The following is a 22,039-nucleotide window of genomic DNA, read 5'->3' as shown; positions in this document are numbered from 1 at the left end:
ATGCACACTCAAATAAAATCTTAAAAAATATACATACACACACACACACACACACGGAAATCATTCAGAACATAAGCTGTAAACTACTTCAGTAGCCTATGCTTATTGTATCATTTTGGTTGTTTTTTCCTACGGCAGTATTCTACTTATAAATAACCCATATATGCAAACATCAATTGCTATAATCTTACCAAAAAATATGTTCATACTCTAAGGAGCCAAAAAAGTGCTGCTATTTCAAGCTCTAGGTATCACAAGCCAGCCTAAGTCCCTTCCCTGTGCCTGTCCTCCCTCTGTAACAGTGTGCCCACTCTTCCTTTGTACCTTCACCCAGAGCTGGGGCAATGGTGACACTGCAGGACTGCCAAGCCATAGGAATAATATACAATACATGCCACAAGTACTATTGTGGACTGGTGTTGGGGTGTGTGCCCATGAGGAATAAACGGAAAGTAAGTATGATCCTGATGTTCTCTTTCCTGTTATATACTAACCTTATCATTTACTCTGTAGTTCAGCTTGATTACAGTTGTATGATACATTACAGACTTTTGGGAGCAGTCAGAAACATAACTTAAATTCACAAATAAAAATTTAGAACATAATCTAAGTCAAGTTCTGGAAGTACATGCAAAAAATGTTTTGGTAAGTTACCACTAGATATAGAATTTTAAAATTTCAGGAAGTCAGAAAATTGGCAATTGTTTAACAAAAGGAAAAAACACTAGTTTTTGTTTGTTTGTTTTTTTACTAAAACCCCTCCTTTTGTTAAGTAAATGATTCTTCAGTATCTACTTCATAGATAACAGCTCTTTCTTTGTTGACAGAACAATATCAACCATTTCCATCTTCTTTAGAGGCAAAAATTTTGGACCAACTAAAAAGCAACAGGTTCCTAAACCTCTCATTTTAAGTTTTTAAGCAGTAAAGAAGTACTTGCTCTCTTGTTCCAGTTTGGCCTTCTGAGAGAGTCCTGATCTATTTGGAAAAAAACTAAGTCAGTTATTTCCTCAAGTTTTATAGCTAGCTCACAGAACCAGACTGAAAGGGCTATAATCTTTGAGAGTCTGTTTCTCAGACTCTCAGCAAGGAACTCCATTTAAGTATGCTCTTTTCCCCCCAAAATGAATGTTTATATTATTTCTCCCTAATGATGACTATAAAGTAGAAAGGATAATTCTCAATCTTATCAACCCTCCAGAAATAAAAAAAAAAATGCAACAGTTGGGCATATATTCTTCCAAACTTAAGGAAAATATAAAGACATATTCTATATGACATAAAATCAGCGTATGAACAAAGGCTCTACACTGGTAGGTCAAGTGGTATCAATAGTGAAAGAAGAGTGGGGAAACAGTTTCCTTCCTGAGTGATCTTGACCATTATTCTATACCTCTGCCTCCCAGTAATCATCATCATCATCTTTACTAAGCTCTTTTAATGTACAAGATATTGTTATAAAAACACTTTAGATACACTATTTTACTGAATTTTTAATAACCTTAAGAGTAGGCACTATTCCTATCCCCAATTTATAGAAAACAAAACGAAGTTAAGCATTCTGTGCAGGATTAACAGCTAAAAACAGTTTGAGAACTCAAATCATCATATCCCAGAACTTGCGTCCACTACTTATATTATTTCCTCAACACCCCTGTGTCTCCTGCTGTTTCATTTTTGTACCTAGGATTTCCCTGGGTCCTTACTTTTATCACAAGGTATGTTAACCACTTATTTAGAAGTTAATCTCCCCTATGAGAATGTAAACTACTACTATAACACAGGTTTGCACACAAAGAAAACGAATAAATGTTCGCAGAACTTACATTCCTAGTCAATGATTTTCAAACATTATAAAATGTGATAGTCCTTCCTCAAGTAAAATATTATTTAGAAGCCCAATATGATCAGAAGAAAAAAACAGTGCCATGTGGGTTAAACAGCCCGGAGACTCCATTCAGGCTCCACTCACCACTCAACAAAATTATACTGTAAATTCACTTACTTCACAGGGGCTCGAGCATAAACCTGAAGCCAGTCAGGAATTTCTGCAGTATGATATGGATTTGCCGGTACCAGAAGGGACTGATTTCTTTCAGTTTGCTGTGGCTGATATGTGACAGGAGGGGGTTGGTCATACCTAGGTACGCTAAGAAAAAAAGAATTGACATTTATTAGGATAAACACTCTAAATCTAAACAAGAAATTGTAAAGAACAAATTAATATTTAAGTTTTTCGATATGCCTCTTGCCCAAACTGAATTCCTTCTACCACCTAAAAAACATAAAGGTCTGGTGTTTTTTTGTTTCTGTTTTTTACCACACCGGAAGGTGAAGTAAAATCCACCTTCTCTTGGAAACTAGTAGATCATTAGTGGTATAAACCTAAGCTAAATCTTTACAAATTTTTTTAAGGATTTTGTTTATTTGAGAGAGACAGCACAGGTGGGAAGAGGGGCAGGGGGAGAGGGACAGACTCCCCACTGAGCAGGAGCCCAAAATGGGGGCTTAATCCCAGGACCCTGAGATTATGACCTGAGCTGAAGTCAGAGGCTTAACCAACTGAGCCACACAGGTGCCCCAAATCCTTACATATCCTTAAGAGATTTCTTGTCTGGTATTTATTCTTTTTAAGGACCTTAAAAGGAAGCTATAAAAAATTTGGAGCTAAATTATAACCTTTATACCAAGGCTTAACACTAAAATAATTTTCAGTAATAACTAGATATAACTAGCTATAAATTTATACTGGAAAGATAAGTAATTTCTCTCAAAATGAGAATGGATTCTTTCTTCCTCCTTTAGGCTGAAAGGAGGCTTTGGAATATGTAGTACAAGTAGGAGTGACAACTAAGCTTGAGATATCCACATCAACTATTTTCTGCTTTTACCAATTTATGAGAACATATGGGATTTAGAGTTGATTAGAACCTATTTTAAATCACAGAGAAAAACCAAACCAGATCATGCTTTTAATTAGTTCTAATGGCCTAGCTGGTGGGACAGAAAGAACAGCAAGGTGGGGAGGGAGTTGTTATATGAGAAAATGCTAAGGAAAAAGCACTGAACCACTTGAAGCCTAAAGACTGAAATTTGGAAGGCCAAAATGATCTATTCCAGAATAGGAGACAAAACTGGAACAGACTGCTCCAAATATCCATATTTATGTGTATGTCAGAAAAGGTCATTGCAGTACTAAACTACGATTAAAGAAAGTGTCAGACTGTGATTAACAATTTAAAGATCAATGTCCAAATGACAATGAATTTTATCTTTACCTCTTCTTTCATAAGTAGGTACAAAGTGAAATGTCCCCTCCTCCCTTTTTAAAAAGATTTTATTTATTTGACAGATAGAGTGAAGACACAGGGAGAGGGAGAAGCAGGCTTGATCCCAGGACCCTGCCTAACCACCCAGGCACTCCTGAAATATCCTTTGATAGCACAATTGGGGAGTGGGAAAGAAATGAAGCTTTGAGGTCAGATATGTCTGGAGAGTTTTAACTTCAGTTTGGCAACCCCTCAAGTTATATGAATGTGGGCAAAACTGTTTACTCCACTTATTTATAAAACTGGAATAAATTCTACCAAAGATGACTATTCTCAACAGTAAATGAACTAATAAGTGTTCTGTATAAGGAGTAGCATAAGAGACAATCAAAAAGTTATTTTAATACTATCTTATATGAGCTTAAGAAAAGTATTTATTCTCTCCTGTTTAATGCCTACAGAACTGCTAAGAGAAGCAAATTGTGAAAATGCTTTGTAAACTCTAACAATTCCATAATATGTAAGGTTACTGATGATAAACAGAAAAGTCAGCTCAATATACTCTCCAATTTGATTGTCTGGACCACAAAGTGTTCTGCACCTGGTGACAGCAATTTGTAATGTTTGGTTTTTTTCTTTTCCTTTTTGCATTTTCCATCATTCTTTATCCACAAACATCTGGCTGCACTCCCACTATGTGCCTGTCTGTGTGTTGGATGCTGGGACACAGCAGGATTAAGTGGAACTCATCCCTGTCCTTGGGTGGGAACTGTGATCAGGTAGGAGGGGGACTTTCCCTATTACTCCCATGTCACAAGCCTGAAAATAGAGGCCAGGGAGGAGAGCAGCTTGTCTGAAATGGTTTAGAGCACAGCCAAAGGGACTAGAGCCCAACACAGGCCAAGCTGTTTGATTCTTTTGAAGGGACAACAATTTCAGTTGTTCAATATACACTGAGCATCATTAAATGGAATCACGGGGGAAAAAAAAACTTTTCAAAGTTGAATTAATAAACCCAAATATGTAAAATTGAAACAACACAATAATGATAAAGCTTAGTTTTCTAGGTGATATTACAGTGTATTTTCTTTTTTTTTTTTTTCCAAAGATTTGATTTATTCTTTCATGAGACACACAGAGATAGAAGGAGGGACACAAGCAGAGGGAAAAGTAGGGGAGCCTGTGGGGAGCCTGATGCGGGACTGGATCCTAGGACCCCAGGATCATGACCTCAGGCCAAGGCAGATACTCAACCACTGAGCCACTAGGCATCCCTACAGTGTATTTTTGTAATAATTTTAATGGTTCTAAAAAATGCAAAAGTCTGCTATAACCAAAGATCTATATTATGCTAGATAATACTAAGGAACATCTATCAACATGCTGATGATATTCTATCCATTTTAAATCTTATGGCTTAGAGGTAGTTAAAAGGAAATATTTGTAATGTCATGACTAAATTAATACTACCTTTTTATGTACTTTGAATTCCAGAGTGTATTTTACATTTACATACAGCACATCTCAATTTGGATTAATCATCTTTCAAGTGCTAAATAGCTACATATGACAACTGGCTACAAATATACACAGGGCTAAAAGTTTGGCCATAAATGAGACCTATTGATAAGCCCAAAGGATCATTGGCTACATTTGTTAAACAGATCTGGGATATTTTGCACAGTTCCAATTTTCACTTTCTTGCCTGGCAAGGTAAACAACATAAAAAGTCAGAAATTGAATAAAACAGCAAGATGTTATAATTCAGAAGTGTATTTGGACACATTAGGAGTGAGGTCTAAATTTATAGAAATTTAAATGGAAAGAGACAGATGTTTTAATTGTTTAAATTTCTGGGTATCTACAATAAAAACATTCTGGCATATTAGAGCAGTACTCATCATGTTTTTTGAGGCTGTTTTATAAGTTTTTAATTATTAAAATCATTACCAAATATAAATTCAAAGAAAAATGTCATAAACTTTGAAAAATAAAGCTTTCAAATATCAAACCTCAGGGTGCCTTTCTCTTAGATGAAAATATGAGTTCAAAGTCTAACATTAGACAATCTCAAAACAAAAATTTGAAAATAAAGGTGATACTATACCTAGGAGCACAGGGATGCCTATATTGAGCCTTCTTATTTGTGTGATCTACATAATAGGTTCCAAATTCTGATGACTCAACTCGCTCCCATCCTGGAGGAAGTCCTTCTCGCTCAAGTGGATGGCTCCAATGAGTTGTATTTGTGTTGTGATCTATGAAATATTTTCTCCCTCTCATTGTCCAGTCCACAGACCAGCCGGGAGGAAGAGGTAAATCTTCAGAACCATGGTTAGTTAAATTTCCTAAAGATGTAGCAGCAACTCTCCCAATACCTGAGGAGGAAAACAGAAAAAGAAGAAATAGAACAATAATTCAAAGCTAAAAAAATATGCCATCCAAGTAACAGTTATAAAATTAATTATCCTAATTGTACTCTTCTGTTAAGATTCATGATTTTGTAATTATAAATAAGAATTTTCATAAAACTAGCCAGTATTACTAAAACTTAAACAAATTACAAAAAGAGGAAGGAACTAGACTCCCTCTTTGAAATTAGTTTTGGTTGATGCCTCTATCATCAGGCTATACAAACATTTAACTATTAGCAAGGCTACTAAGTATGTATACTGCTTAAAGAAAAAAAAGGAAAAATTTCACCTCATTAAAGATTTAAGATTTGACATTTCACCTAAAACAGCAAAAATAAACTTGTAAAGTTGTGCCTGGTTTATAATTTCTTAAATATAATCTAGCTGTGCCCTAGAACCATTAGCAGCATATAAGGTCAACATATAAAAATTAAATATGCATATACTAATAACAACTGGAAAAAAATTATACCACTTATTATAGCTCAAAAAAATCAAATGCTTACATATAAAATAACAAAATACAGACAACAAATTATGTGTAGAATCTGTATGCTGAAAACTACAAAACACTAATGAAAGAACTGAAAGACAACCTACCATGTTAATGGATTGGAAGACTCAACATAGTTAAGATGCCAATTCTTCCTGAAATGACCTTTAAATTTAAGATAATTCCAATCAAAATTCCAGCAGGAGTTTTGGAGATACAGACAGAAATAGGTAAGCTCTTAAATGTATATGAAAGTCAAAAGAACTAGAGAAGCCAAAAAAATTTTTTAAACTAAGAATAAAAGTAGGAGGATTCATGCTACCTGATTTTTTTAGTGGGGATCCCTGGGTGGCGCAGCGGTTTGGCACCTGCCTTTGGCCCAGGGCGCGATCCTGGAGACCCGGGATCGAATCCCACATCGGGCTCCCGGTGCATGGAGCCTGTTTCTCCCTCTGCCTGTGTCTCTGCCTCTCTCTCTCTCTCTCTCTCTGGGACTATCATAAATAAATAAAAAATTAAAAAAAATAGTTTTAAAAAAAAAAGTAATCTCTATACCCAACGTGGGGTACGAACTCATGACCCCAAGATCAAGAGTCATATGATTTCTACCAACTGAGCCAGCCAGGTGCCCCTCATTCTACATGATTTTAAGACTTTCCATAATCAAGACACTATGGTATTGGCCAAAAGGCCAGACAGATCAACAGAACAAAGAATCCTAAAATATGCCTACATATACATAATCAATTTTTAAAAAGGTAATTAGAAAAAAATGTAGTTTTTTCAACAAATGGTGTTGGAACCATTGGAATATATGGATGTTCCATATGCAAAAAAATTAATCACAAACTATACCTTCCATTTTCTATAAAAATGAACTTAAGATGGATCCTATATCTAAATGTAAAACATAAAAACTATAAACCTTTTAAAAGAAAAAGGTGGATAAATTTTCATGACCTTTCATTAGACAGGTCTTAACCATGATGCTGAAAGTATAATCCATGAAACAAAAATACTGGTAAACTGGACCTCATCAATTTAAAAATGTTTGCTCTATGAATGACATTGTTAAGAGAAAGAAAATGAAGCTACAGACTGAGAGAAAATATTTACAAATCACATATAAGACAAAGGACTTTAATCTGGAATTTATAAAGAACTCTCAAAACTCGACATTAGGAAAATAGTTTTTTTAATGGGCAAAAGATTTCAAAGGCACTTCAAAGAAGATATTTGATAGTAAACGAGAAGATAAAAAATGCTCAAATCATATTAACCCTCAGGGAAATCGCTAAAAAAAAAAAACCCTGCAAATTAAAACCACAATGAGAGGACAATATACATCTATGAGAATGGTCAAAAAAGAAAAAATATAAAAAAAAAAAAAAAAGAAAAAAAGAAAAAATATCTGACAAGTTGTGATAAGGACTGGAGCAAGTGAAATTCTCATACATTGCTGGTAGAAACATACAAGAAAATACTTCAGCCACTCTGGAAAACACTTCAAGGTCTTACACCAAGTTAAATATATGTTTTTCACATGATGTAACAATTGTTCTCAAATATTTAACCTAGACAAATAAAAATGCTTCTTCACACAAAACCTGTATTGGGATGTTTACAGTGTTGAAAATAGAAATAACCCACAGGTCTTTCAAGAGAATAAACTAGTACAATTATACACTGGAATCTACTGTAAAAAGTCTTTGAACTACTTTACAAATACATGCAACAACATGGAATGGATAAATCTCAGAGGCATTATGCTGAGTGAAAGGAGCCAGCCTACTCTGCATGGAGCCTGCTTCTCCCTCTGCCTGTGTCTCTGCCTCTTTCTCTCTGTGTCTCTTGTGAATACATAAATTTAAAAAAAAAATCTTAGAAAGAAAGAAAGAAAGAGAAAGAAAGAAAGAAAGAAAGAAAGAAAGAAAGAAAGAAAGAAAGAAAGAAAGAAAGAAAGAAAAAGAAAGAGAAAGAAAAGAAAGAAAGACTCAAATGGCTGTAAATTGTACGATTCCATTAATATGAAATTACTGCAAAGGCAAAAGTGCTAGGACATAAAGTTGTGGTTGCTAGGAATTAGGAGTGGGGTGGGGGCTAACTACAAAGGGACAGCAATGAGGTATTTTTAAGAGTGATGGGTGATGGAAGCATTCTATAAACTAATGGTGCTGGCACTACATAGATCTAAAATTCATAGAACTCTGTACCTTAAAGAAAAAAACCACTTAAATTTACTGTATGTTATTTGGGGGAAAAAAGAATAACTTGGCTGCACAGTTTTATTCTTATATAATAACTGTGGATAGTTAATCACTCCGGACTCCAAGACTTATTTAGTTTGTGTCCACAGGTTAATGACACAGACTGAGCTCAGTATGAGTTTTTCCTTGTTGTTGTAAAGTGTACAGGGGATCTCTCTGCATTATTTCTTATACCTGCATATGAATGTACAATTACCTTGATAAAAACTTCAATTAAAAAAAAGGAAGAGGTATAACATTCAGACTCAATATACATGTAAGAATTGCCAAAAACATCTCAGATAGAACAAGAACATTAAGAAAGAAGTGAAGAGAAAAAAAAAAAAAAAAGAAAGAAGTGAAGAGGGCAGCCCAGGTGGCTCAGCGGTTTAGTGCCGCCTTCAGCCCAGGGCGTGACCCTGGAGACCTGGGATCGAGTCCCGCATCGGGCTCCCCGTGAGGAGCCTCCTTCTCCCTCTGCCTGTGTCTCTGCCTCTCTTTCTCTCTGTGTCTCTCATGAATAAATAAAATCTTTAAAAAAAAAAAAAAAGAAAGAAGTGAAGAATAGAGCACTGTGAAAAACAATTTCTGGTAACTTCTCCTTATCCCTCCACAATTCTCCATCTTCTCCAGCAATCATAGGAGGTGATTTCAAATAATTGGCAAAGGAAAACTAAATTTACTTAATACATATAATATGAACAGCACAACAACCTATAAGGAAAATTTTAAGAGTTCTGTAAAAAGGTACAAATTTATTAAAAGAACAGCCAGAAAAATGTTCCAAAGCAGAGAAAAAATGCAACTAGATATTCTCCCATTAACTAAAAGAGAAAAAGGAAGCAATCAACTCCTTGAAGGAAGACCACAAAGAAAAGCAAGAACCCAAAAGATAAGATGGTAAGGCAACAAAGATAAAACCTGTGCTCAGGAAAGGAATAAAGATGGAGACAAAACTGGAAAAACAAACATTCAGTGTTTGTTATGATGGAGAAATCTGGCAAATCTTAACAAAGTATGAATGTTAATATCAACAATAACGTCATATGCATATCATGTATCTCCCTATATTTGACATGATGAGAATATTTCACCTCTGTGGTATAAACAAAAACTCAGTCTAATCATACGAAAAACATGGGACAAAATCTAAAATGAAGGACAGTTTACAAAATATGACAAGTATTCCTCAAAACTACCAAGGTTAAATAAAAATAATAAAAAAAAAACTACCAAGGTTATGAAAAACAAGGAAAGATGAAGTAACTGTCATAGACCAAAGAACATTAAGGAAACACAACTAAACATAATGTTGTACTGATTGGATCCTGGCACAGAAAACTGACATTAATGAAAAAACTGGTGAAATCCAAATAAAGCTTGTAGTTAAATTTAAAAAAAAAAAAAATTCTTGAGTTCGTAGATACTAAGCATGAAAATTCACTGTTTACCTTTGGAGATAGGGTGCCAATTCATTATTCTAAAAAATAATAAATGAAGGGAAAGATTTAGTATTTATCCTTTCTTATATGAATAGCAACCAAATAACTGGTAAGAGCTAATTCATTATAGAATTCCAACTAATAGAGAAGAAATGACAGAATTAGAATATCACCATTTGCAGCACTAATGAAATACTAGATCTAGTCAATTATCATTCATGGCTGCCATATCAACAGGTAAAAGACTGATGGAGAACTTCTTGATGAATGAACTGTGCTGACATCTGATCCCATCATGAATGAACTGTAGTATCCAAAAGAAATTTGTGGTTATATGCCTTTGGAACTGATGTAATAGAATGTGTCTCTGGAAGTGATACAGTAGAATGTATACATCATCTATGAACTATTCTGACAAAAAGAAAAATGCAAGAAAGAAAATAAACACAGCCATAGTATCCTTTGAGAGGAAAAATATGTATTTCTAAAACATATGGGAAATATAGAACAAAACAAAGCTAACAAGCCTTTTGGTGAAACTGATCTTGGCTCCTGTCAAACAGCAACTGAAGTGTTATTTAATAAGTGTAGCTGAAGCAATTTCTGTACTTAAAAAATGTTTAAGCAAAAAAGAAATAAGCCAAAGTACCAAAGACACATTGCACATAGCAAATAACTTCAAAATTACATTTTATTTATTTATTTTTAAAGATTTTATTTATTTATTCATGAGAGACACGGAGAGAGAAGTAGAGACACAGGCTGAGGGAGAAGCAGGCTCCGTGCAGGGTGCCCAGTGTGGAACTTGATCCCTGGATTCTGGTATCATGACCCGAGCTGAAGGCAGATGCTCAACCGCTGAGCCACCCAAGCGTCCCTAAAATTACATTTTAAAGCTGCAATGGGTTTACGTGTTCTCATACTTCCATCATGAAAACTGTTGTACTACTGGCCCCAACCAAAACAGCAATTAAAGAAAAATTATAGTCAATTCACTGTACTCATACGGAGTTATTCATAAGAACCATTAACTTTTTGGCCAGCAGAGGTCCTACTGGAAATACGTCGACAGATTTCTAAATACAGCATTTTTTAAAGCAAAAGCTCTTATAGTAAATAGTAATAAAGTAATAAAAACTGTACAAGCGTAGAGATTATTAAGGTTGTGACTGGAGAGGCCTGGGTGGCTTAGCAGTTGAACGTCTGCCTTTAGCTCAGGGCTTGGTTCCAGAGTCCTGGGATCGAGTCCCATGTCGGGCTTCCTGCATGGAGCCTACTTCTCCCTCTGCCTGTATCTCTGTCTCTGTCTCTCTCTGTCTCTCATGAATAAATAAAATCTTAAAAAAAAAAAAAAGATTGTGACTGTATTTGGAGACTGAGCCTTTAAAGAGGTAATGAAGGTTAAATGAGACTGTTAGAATGGGGCTCTAGTCCAATATGACTGGTGTCCTTATAAGAAAAGGAACAAGGGATGAAGGGATGCCTGGGTGGCTCGGTGGTTAAGCATATGCCTTTGGCTCAAGTTGTGATCCTAGGATCCTGGGATGAAGCCCTGCATCAGACTCTCCACAGGGAGCCTGCTTCTCCCTCTGCCTATGTCCCTGCCTCTCTCTGTGTATCTGATGAACAAACAAAATCTTTAAAAAAAAAAGGTTGTGACAATTTTATTCATCTGCTGGGAAAATCCAAATTTCCATATACTGAACTTGCCTGAATCTAGAAACACATATACCTGTACATTTAAACAATATTAGGTACTAAACACTAGATTTAAACTGTGATAAATACGAAATTCATATTTAGAGGAAACATAAAGACCTTTGTAGAAACTCTTATTTTTCAGAATTAAACCTCAACAATTTGATAAGGGAGCCAAGATGTCCTCAAAGTTCCAAACAACGTCCTCAGCTTTACCAATGCCAGGTAAAACAACGATTCCTAACCTTTCCATAATACCCTCTGCCTATACTTTCTGAAGGTGCCACGTGCACCAATTTTTTTTTCAAACTATTTGGGATAATTTTATAAAACCTACTGAGAGAATATACAGTACAAAAAGACTATAAATAAGATTTAAAGCAAAACATTCCTAGTAATAAAACAGGTCTAGAAGACAGGGGAAAAAAGCGACACCAAGCTCTAATACAAGAGACCTCTGCTCTAAGTTCAGTCAGAAAGTTGCAACTTCAATCGCCAAACATGCCAAATCTGGAAAAAGCATAGGCGACCACATAACACTTTTATAAAGGACACAAGCACTAACAATTACGAGTATCTCCTCTGTCCCTGGCCCTTTTCCAAATGTATGATTTCGTATTTAAAATAGTTCTATCGGTAGTAGTATCACTACCAACCAATTTACAGATGAGGAAACAAAGGTTCAAGTTATTTCTAAAGCCACAGAATTGATATACAGTCAAATGACAAATTTATTACTAATAATGTAATCAACAAAAGGTCAACTGTAATTCCCCAAAGAAAAGAATGCTGCTAATAAAAGAAAAAGCTATCTACCAATTTTGAATTCAATCAGTGGGAAAATAAGAACTTGTTTCTGAGATACAGGGAAAAAAAAATTATTTTCCATTATTTCAGTTAGTCCCAGAAAAGAATGAGTGGCATTCATAATCCTCAAAGTAACTTTTATTTGTAGGGATTAACTACACAAATTCCTTCCATTTGTATAAAGTAATACATCCATAACCTAAAGATATGATTTCCCAAACATAAGGATAAAGTAAGTACTATTTTGTCTCTACACCAAGACTTTACTAGATATATCTCCAAAGAATTTAATCTCATACAACCAGAGAGATATCTTTAAAACCTGCTCTTAGAGACAAAGCTCAAAAACTCTGGTTTACTCATTTTGTAGTGGCTACAGAGAATAAAATGGAATCCAGAACTCTAATGAAGATCCACAAGCTTCAGGGTAATAATAAATGCTGAACATCATAGCCCTAGTTACATTCAAGATGCTGATAAAGAGATCTAAAGAAACCTACCTTTTCTCCCCCTCTGCAAAATAATTACAAATAATGTTGTGTCCCTAAAGATTATTAACCCCTTCTCAAAGATAATTCTGGGTTCATTAAATATTGATGTAGTTCCTGGAGTAAACATAGCTTCAGTGTTTCTGGTTAAAGCTGACACTGCTCAGTTTGATTTTGGTAACTTGATTCCTTTAGTTATCTTCAAAAATAAAAGTTTTAAAAGTCTGTTACTTAAAACTGTATAGAACTAAAACAAAGGAATTCATTCTGCCTTTAGTATTCCAGCTGAAGACTTCCTGTTAACAGCAGAATTCCTTCCTTTAGCACAAAGAGTAGGTGCCTGCCCAGTAAGTACATTGACCAAAATGTTAAAGGTCAGATTTCACAGCTAAACCTAGAACTCGCTAGGTCCTGAAACCCCCTGAGATATTATATGACCTATTTTTAGCTGCTGCCAAATACAATAAAATAAACTCTTAAGAGAAGGCATTTCCTTAAAGTCCAAGTAATTGGCATCAAGTCATTATCAAACTCTTTTCTTCCATACTTTCTTAATGTTTACTACATTAGTAACAACCATCAAAACTTAAAGGTTGTGAAAATCAATCTGTCTAGAGCACATCTTTACCCTCCCTCAAACTTACTTTCTCCTTCCCATTCACTATAATTCCTTGAACTCTCTTCTGTATTAATTCTGAAAATATGGTAAGTTTCAAGTCTTTTTTCAAGATGAATACAAGAAACTCCCAGCTATTGTTTCATATTCAGATTTTTCCTTCTGGAAAAGACAGCTGTTAGGTTTTTCTGCTTGGTTAGTAACCGGTTATTAATTCTTCCCTGACATCCTTCAAACTCCTTCAAAGAAAAACTTTTTTTCTAAAAGGTAAAACATGAAATCTTATTGCCCTGATATAAATTAATCCTATTAAGTGAAATTTCTCAAGCACATTATCACTGCTCTAACAAAAACTAATCTTTTTTTTTAATGACATTCTTTTTTATTTTTTTAAAGATTTTATTTATTTATTCATGGTAGAGACAGAGAAGTAGAGACAGGCAGAGAGAGAAGCTGGCTCCCTGCGGGAAGCCTAATGTAGAACTCAATCCCAGGACCCCGGGATCACCATGCAAGCCAAAGGCAGATGCTCAACCACTGAGCCCCTAAAATGACATTCTTTGATTTTAAAAAGTATCCAATTGTATTTTATTTCTAACTTATGATTGCAAAGTTATTTTGAAGTCTGTCATTAAACTTGTAAAACCTATGTCAGGCTGCCATCAAGAGAGGATCGGTAGAAATTTAGTTCTTGCAGTATTTCCTCAATGATACTTTGTGAATCAGAATTTTAAAACAATGTTTTAACTTGGTATTATTTATTCTTCATACTTTCATTTAGGCAGAAAACTGTTATGAACTCTCAGTGATGTTTGTAATGTAAATGCACATGATAAAAGTTAGTGTGAAGAACAATCTGTATTCATGGTAAACAAACTGTTACAAGCTATTATTCCTCCTACCCCTCAGCCCCCAAAACCACCTAAGACTCCAGACTTGAAATCTCTGGATTCATTCACTTAGTCAACCATTTATGCAGTCAAGTGCTATGCTAATCCTATCTGAATCTTCTCTTTTCCTCATCTCTTCATATTCCATATGTGGCCAAGTCCCATCAATGCAGATGTATCCCACTTCTCCTCTTTCTAAATGTTTGCAGCACAGGTCAGGTCCTCATTAACAATTTAAATAACAACCTCCAACATGCACCTAATGGAAGATTATGGAGTCAATGAAACTACTCATAAATAGTGTACAACATTAAGAAATTCATTCAAGTAAAAAGCAGGAATATAAACTGTACAGAATATAATCACAACAATGTAAAAAAGAAAAGAAATAAAAGAATGCCATAAAAAAAGATGAAGGAGTGAAGCCTGGGTGGCTAAGTGGCTGAGCATCTATCTGCCTTTTGGCTTAGGGCAGGATCCCGGGGTCCTGGAATCAAGTCCCGCATCGGGCTCCCTGCTGGGAGTCTGCTTCTCACTCTCCTAGTCTCTTTCTCTCTGTGTCTCTCATGAATAAATAAAACCTTTTTAAAAAAAGAAAAAGATGAAGGAAATAACTGAAACATGAAGAATATCTGGCCTGCTGGGCACTTTCCCTTAACTTTTCTGCTTTTTGAAAATTTTCTACAGTAAGCAGCTATTCCCCTAAAAGATGAGTTTATTTTTAAAAACTTACTATTTTGGTTAGGTAAGAAATCATTTCTGAGGTTTAAAACTATTTGATATTAGAAACAAACAAAATAAACACCAAAGTATGCAACTATCTAATTCTTTAACCAAGATGTTCTTTAAAAAACAAAAAGGCACAGGGGTCCCTGGCTGGCTAAGTTGGTGGACTATGCAACTCTTGATTTCAGGGTTGTGAGTTCGAGCCCCATGCTGGGTGATTACTTTATAAACAAATCTAAAAAACAGAAAGACACTCATCCATGCTCATTTCTATATGCCTAGAAAACCTCTCCTCTTCCATGTCCCAATGAGATTACAATGTTAGCTTTCACAAAATAAGCTGTTCTTACCATTCTTTATCATCCCTCAATTTTCAAAACTCAAGTGATTTACTTCTCCTAAACCCATAATTAAGTCTTTTACCCTTAAAAGCATCAAGGACTTGCCCTTTCCTCTTCAATACCACTGTTACCTGCAGTCATTTTTTTCTCTAGCAATCTATCTCTGAGTACAACTAGTAATCTTTAAACTCTTTCATAAAATGACTTGTCTTTTTGAAATCTGCAATGGCTCTGTTTGACTCAAGTTTAAATCCTTCAGCCTGTTGTTGGATTACAAATATCCCTCCTACCTCACATCTTCTTTCTTCATTATTAGCAGAACTACATAGTTCCTTGGATTTACATGCCTACTCTGTCTTCACTGGGCTATTCCAAATTTTCTATCTAAACTGCCTTTCCTCTGCCCTGTTAACCTAAAGCCCAAGCTCAATCACAGTTCAAGTCCTACCTCTTCCAGCCTACCCTGATCTCTCTTCTCCCTATTGTACTTACAGTAAGTACCACAGAGTATAACAACTGTTCTACTGTGCATATATTGGTTTTGTTCCCCAAGTAAGATACCAGTAAGTCAGAGAAAATGCTGGACACATAAATTGTGTTATTACTAAATGAATAAGGGCACGTGCATGGCTCAGTCAGTTAAGCATCTGACTGGATTTCAGTTCAAGTCATGATCTCAGGGTTGAGATCAAGCCCTGTGTCGGGACACGTTGGGCATGGAGCCTGCTTAAGATTTTCTCTTTCCCTCTTCCTCTGCCCCTCCTCCCCTAAAAAAAAAATACTAAATGAATGTTTTCTACATTCCTGCTCCAAACTGTCTGTTTGGTGGTGGTGGTGGTTGTGAAAGAGAGAGGAGAGAGAATCTTAACCAGGCTACACACCCAGCATGGAGCCTGATGCTGGGCTCAATCTCACCACCCTGAGATCATAACTGGAGCCGAAATCAGGAGTCATACACTTTTGACAGACTGAGCCACAGAGGCCCCCCTCCAAACTATTTTTAAGTCATCTTGCTTGAAATTTCGTAGGTTAAAAAGTGTCTCTTGTATTTATTTTTATTCTGCCAAGATTTAAAGCCTGCAACTTACCAGGAAAAAAACTATCAGATAAAAAAGTTTAATTTTCAGCTTGCTTCAGTTTATCTAGTGTAATTCAGTACTTTAGGAATAAAGTAGAATTGTGCGTTTCTCCTATCTTTTCTGGTCGTTGTACAAGTATCCTCAAGTTAGCAAATATGGAAAACACATTTTAAAAAATTATATGGCTAATATTTTTGTTCCAAAAAGGCAGAATTAACACACAATTAACCTAACCATTTGACAGTAAGTTTTTTTTTGACCAATCTGGGAAAGAATTATTCACCTGGGAAAGCAGCTTTGTTAAGAGAAACAGTACAGGCTGTAGCTGAGGAATGATGCAGTTGCCCATGGTATCTTTACCACACCAAATTCTTCCTCTCCACCTTTCCTTTCTCAGGTCTGACTCCAGGTTCTTTGAAACTCTTCCCATTCTACCAAACTTAAACCTAGATTTAATCCAACTATAGACATTAAATTCTCTGGGTTTTCAAGGTTTCAGAGTGTTAACAGTCTACACAGCCTTCAGGTAAGTACCAACTTTTATTCTTTCACTCAACATAGAATACTAATTATTTGCAAGCTGGCTTAACAAAACTGGCAAAATGGAAAAGTATTTTTCTAGGAGTGTCTGTTGGGTTCCCAAGAAAATCCAGAGAAGAGCATCTTTTTAATTTTTAATAAATCTAAACTAATGTAGAATTCATAAATTTAAATTACCTGAAGCATGTCTCCCCTGATTCTGTGGCATTCTTTGGAAGAGATCATGGTTGTATTCATAATATCTATAGTCTTCATGTGCACGATCTCCAAGTGGGCGCCTTCTCTGACCATCAAAATAATTATCTGAAAAATAATATCGGGAACCAGAGTCTCCATTTTCAACAGCAAAATTAATTTCTGTTAAAAATGATTGAGAAGAGCCATACTCCCTAGGGACATCTGCTAGACTCCTGGCAAGATAAGAAGGTGCAGATAATCTGTTGCTTTCTCTTCTCATTATTTCATGAGGTGTTCTTTGAATTGGAGTTCTAAGGAAACTCTGGTTTCTTGAAACTATTCCATCTCCAGAAGCTGAAAAGGCATTAGGACTTGAGTCTGGCAGACAGATATCAGTTCGTCTTGGAATTGTCGGACCATGCCGAATAAATGAAGGCATGAGATCTACAATAAAACAGAGTAAAATGATCACTTGAGTAATAACCACACTTTTCAAAAGTTGTTCATTTATATCTATTACCCCAAAATGAAAAATTTCTATGGACTTAAGCAAATACTGATTTAAGATAGTGCTTAGGTATTTTAAAATTAAGACCAATATTTTCCCACTCAAATTTATAATTCGTATGAATGGGATAGGTGTAAACTCAGTCAGAATCAAGTGTATTCTGCACACCACCATACATGATGAAATGTCAGTAAGCTTAATTATGGTTAATACTCATGAATAAATGTGTAAAAATAGAAAATAATTTAACAGATACACAGTTACCAACATAATTTAAGATTATTCTTTGTTTTGTTGATTTTACTTCATTTTTAAAATTTCCAAAAATCCTTTTACAACCCCAATCATAATTTCAAAAATATAAACAGAACATAATGCTACTCCCAAACATGTAAAGGTGGATTTCTTTAAAAAGACTTTAAAATAATTAATCTGGTTTCCTCTCAGAATTACATAGTACTAGTAATCAAAAGCTAGAAAGTAAGAAATTTAGCTATGAAAATTAAAAAAAAAAAAGATCTCATTTCAAAGAGGCACATAAATGTTGAATCCGTTCAAAAATGCCAAGCCTAGGGATCCCTGGGTGGCGCAGCAGTTTGGCGCCTGCCTTTGGCCCAGGGCACGATCCTGGAGACCCGGGATCGAATCCCACGTCGGGCTCCCGGTGCATGGAGCCTGCTTCTCCCTCTGCCTGTGTCTCTGCCTCTCTCTCTCTCTCTGTGTGTGTGACTATCATAAATTAAAAAAAAAAAAAAAAAATTAAAAAAAAAATGCCAAGCCTAAAACTGGCTCCCTTAAGAACAAGTAATTATAATTCGAAACAGAAGATAACTGTAGAACAATGGCCTTCAGGATACAGTACTTCTGAATACAGAACTTAAGTGGCTTAGATAGGACAGGTTACAAAGCAAATAACTTTATAACATTAAAAAACTAGATTTGGAAACTGCTGTATTCGTTTATTAAGGAAAGAATATAAGAGAACACTGATGTTAAAAAGCTTCAGAAGCTAACTCTAAACAAAAATTAATATCCAAATAAACAAGTCTCAAAACTCGATGAAATTAAAACAAAAACAAAATACCATATGAACTTATTTGCTTTAAAGTATAGCTAATATGGGGTGCCTGGGTGGTTCAGTCAGGTAAGGATGGTCCGGACTCTTAGTTTTGGCTCAGGTCATGATCTCATGGGTCCTGAGACAGAGCCCCACTTGGGGCTCCACACTCAGTGGGAAGTCGGCCTGAGATTCTCTCTCTCCCTCTCCCTCTGCCCCAACCCTGCTCTTTCAAATAAAGGAATCTTTAAAAAAAATAATAAAGTATGGCTAACATAGTTCATAATTTTAAGTAATGTTTAATAAACTTTATTTGCAGCAAATTAAAAGCTATCATAAATTTAGCTGAAAACCTAAGACCATATGTAACTGAAAAATAAACAAATAAAAAAGGTTTAAAAATCAATTTTCAGGGATGCCGCGGTAGCTCAGTTAAGCGTCTGACCCTAGACTTCAGCTCAGGCTGTGATCTCAGGATGGTGAGATCAAGTCCCCTATCCAGATCCGAGCTCAGGGGAGTCTACTTCTCTCTCTCTCTCCCCCCCCCCCAGCCCCTCCTCCCGCTCGGGCTGGCTTGGGCTCTCTCCCTCTAAAATAAGTAAATAAATCTTTAAAAAAAAGAAATTGGGATGCCTGGGTGGCTCAGTGGTTGAGTGTCTGCCTTTCAGCTCAGGGCATGGTACTGGAGACCCAGAATTGAGTCCCACATCAGGCTCCCCTTGAGAAGCCTGCTTTCCCTCTGCCTGTGCCTCTGCCTCTGTCTGTCTCTCATGAATCAATAAATAAAATCTTTAAAAAATAAATTTAATTTAATTTAAAAAGAAATCAATTTTCACAGGGGTCCCTAGCTGGCTTAGTAGGAAGAATGAACAGCTCTTGATCTCAGGGTCCTGAGTTCGAGCCCCACGCTCTGTGTAGAGATTACTTAAATAAATTTTTTTAAAAATCAATTTTCCAGTTACTGATGTACCCACTGATCTTTTTGTTCTTTAAGAAAGCATTGCAAATAAACGGATAAATCTCTAAGGCTGATGATGTGGTTATTATTTTAAAAACATACGGGTGATGGGCACTGAGGGGGGCACTTGACAGGATGAGCACTGGGTGATATGCTATATGTTGACAAATTGAACTCCAGTAAAAAATTTTTAAAAATTAAAAAAAAAAAATTTAAACCCTAAAAAAAAAAAAAAAAAAAAAAAAGGAAAAAAATGCTCTTGGGATGCCTGGATGGCTCAGGGATTGAGCGTCTGCCTTCGGCTCAGGTCCCAATCTTCTTCCTCTGCCTAGGTCTCTCCCTCTCTTTCTGTCTCTCTCATGAATAAATAAGTAAAATCTTAAAAAAAAATGCTCTCCACACCTTTCTGTGTGATCTCGGGTAAATACTTCTATGAACAACTTTCCCAATTACACAATGAGGTAATGCTTAAGTCACAAGGTCAGTAGGAGCTTCCAAGATGGGCACTTACACAAAGTGCCCACTATGCAGCATGAACAAAATACTAGTTCCTTACCTCACAACTGTTCTGAACACACAAGCAAGAATTAAAAATTCCAAAGATTCAGCTGAAAAAGCAGAGTCAAATGCGTAAATTGAAAAGTATGGCGGGGAGGCAGAGAAACAAAACTATTAGAGTTAAAAAAAAAAAAAAGTTCTGTCAATTTCTCCTAAAGTACGATAGAAATCATTTTTGCATACTTCGCCTTTTTCTGGGGGGGGGGGGAGTCGGGGAAGGGGGTGGTATTTTAGCAATTCTCACGAAAATAGCCAGCCAGACACACACGAGTTTTGGCTTCTCCACTCCTAAGACTGATGAAACTTTGGATAGCGGCTACAACAGTGACGGCCAACTGTCACCTCCTCACGTCTGCAGCCAGCAGAAGAATTCTACCTGAGTGTGTACAACTTCCAGCACGGATGAGTGACATCCGAAATGTTTGCAAACATAAGCCCTATCCCGAGGTATCTACAAGAGGAAAAAGTGTGCCCCAGTCTAATCACTTTCACCCCTATAGCATCAGGGAATCCTCAATCTAATTGTTTCCGAAACAACCTCTTCTAGTAATCGAAACGAAACACCACGCTGCCCTTGCGGGGCGGGGCGGGGCGGGGGGGGGGAGGACGGGAAAGTTTGTTATTTTTAGGGAGGCCCACGGGGGAGGTGCTCCTCTAAGTTTCTTACACTTTATCGGCTTTCAAACAATGACCACCACTTCAGGCACAATACAATTAAAAAAAAAAAAAAAGTATTTCACAGAGACCAACAGGAAAGAAAAGCCCCGGGGAGCCGCGTCGGGCCAGGTGTGGATGCGCCCCACCCGACACTCACTCCGCAGCAGAGGCGACGTCTCCTTCTTCACGTACTTCCCCTGCACCTCGGCGGGCTTGGACACTTCGTTTTTGGTTTTCTTTCGGGACAGCATCCTTGTCGACGAGGCTCCGAGCCGCGCCAAGCAGCCTCCTTAGGGCTCCGCGAAGGGCGCCGGCCGGCCTCGCCGCCACCTCCGCCGGCGCCGCCGCCTCCTTCCCTCCCGAGCCGCCGCCGCCGCCGCCGCCGCCGCCGCCTCTCCGCAGCCCGGGGTCGCCAGCAGGGACTGCCGCATGTTCGGGGCGCTAAGCGCGCCGGCCGCAACTCAGTCGCTTGTCAGTTCCTTCTCGGAAATCTACTCGCTCCGCGAGGCTGCCCGAGGACACCGTGAGCAGAGGCCAGAAACGCCCGGCCAGGGCCATGGTCCGCCGCGGGCCGCCTAGTAACCGCTACCGCCGCCGCCTCAGCCGCCGCCGCCGCCGCCGCCGCCTACGTCCCGTAAACTTTCCCCGCGGCCGCTGGGAATTCTGGGAAACTCGACGCTGCGCGAGCGCCGCCGCGCCCCTCCCCCACCCCAGCCCCGGGCGCGGCTCCGGCCGCGGGACGCCGGGCGGCGCTGTCCGCTAACGGGCCGGCCCCGCCGCCTCCTCCGAGAAGAAGCGGGTCTTGCGGCCGGGAGAGGACGAAGGACGGAGTCCGCCAGACTGGGCGCGGGAGCCGCTTCTGCCCACTGAGGTTTCCCCGGGTCCTTGAGGGAGCGCGCGACGCCCCCCGGAGACGCGTTCCCGTCGTCGTCCTGCAGTGAGGACGCCCCTCCTGGAGTTTCTTGGGCCGCTGAATTCAGGTCCGTGACGACGCAGAATGCGGATGGGACTGGAGGACTACTGACCCCGAGGCTAGAGCGGTGACAAAAACATTCAAGATGCCTCTTTTTCTTGA

At 37.5% G+C, this 22,039-nt stretch overlaps 1 protein-coding gene across 2 annotated transcripts in view; it reads right to left on the bottom strand.

Annotated features, from left to right (window-relative positions):
* Positions 1–21,615, bottom strand: part of SAV1 (salvador family WW domain containing protein 1) — a 38,004-nt gene extending 16,389 nt beyond the window's left edge. Inside the window, exons 1-4 of one of the 2 annotated variants that reach the window (XM_055304331.1) lie at positions 21,122–21,615; positions 17,227–17,670; positions 5,377–5,647; positions 2,006–2,149 (exon numbers count right to left, since the gene is read on the bottom strand). In XM_055304331.1, the coding sequence (XP_055160306.1) occupies positions 2,006–2,149; positions 5,377–5,647; positions 17,227–17,670; positions 21,122–21,215 (953 nt within the window). In that variant the 5' untranslated portion in view covers positions 21,216–21,615. The remainder of the gene's footprint in view (positions 1–2,005; positions 2,150–5,376; positions 5,648–17,226; positions 17,671–21,121) is intronic. The other variant, XM_055304330.1, reaches the window with a different exon arrangement.
* Between the last annotated feature and the right edge of the window lie 424 nt (positions 21,616–22,039).

This window comes from Nyctereutes procyonoides, unplaced genomic scaffold (genome assembly GCF_905146905.1).
Source record: "Nyctereutes procyonoides isolate TBG_1078 unplaced genomic scaffold, NYPRO_anot_genome, whole genome shotgun sequence".
In the NCBI taxonomy this organism is placed as follows: Eukaryota; Metazoa; Chordata; class Mammalia; order Carnivora; family Canidae; genus Nyctereutes; species Nyctereutes procyonoides.
Note: the sequence above shows the minus strand (reverse complement) of the source record. Positions and strands in the feature narration are given on the sequence as shown.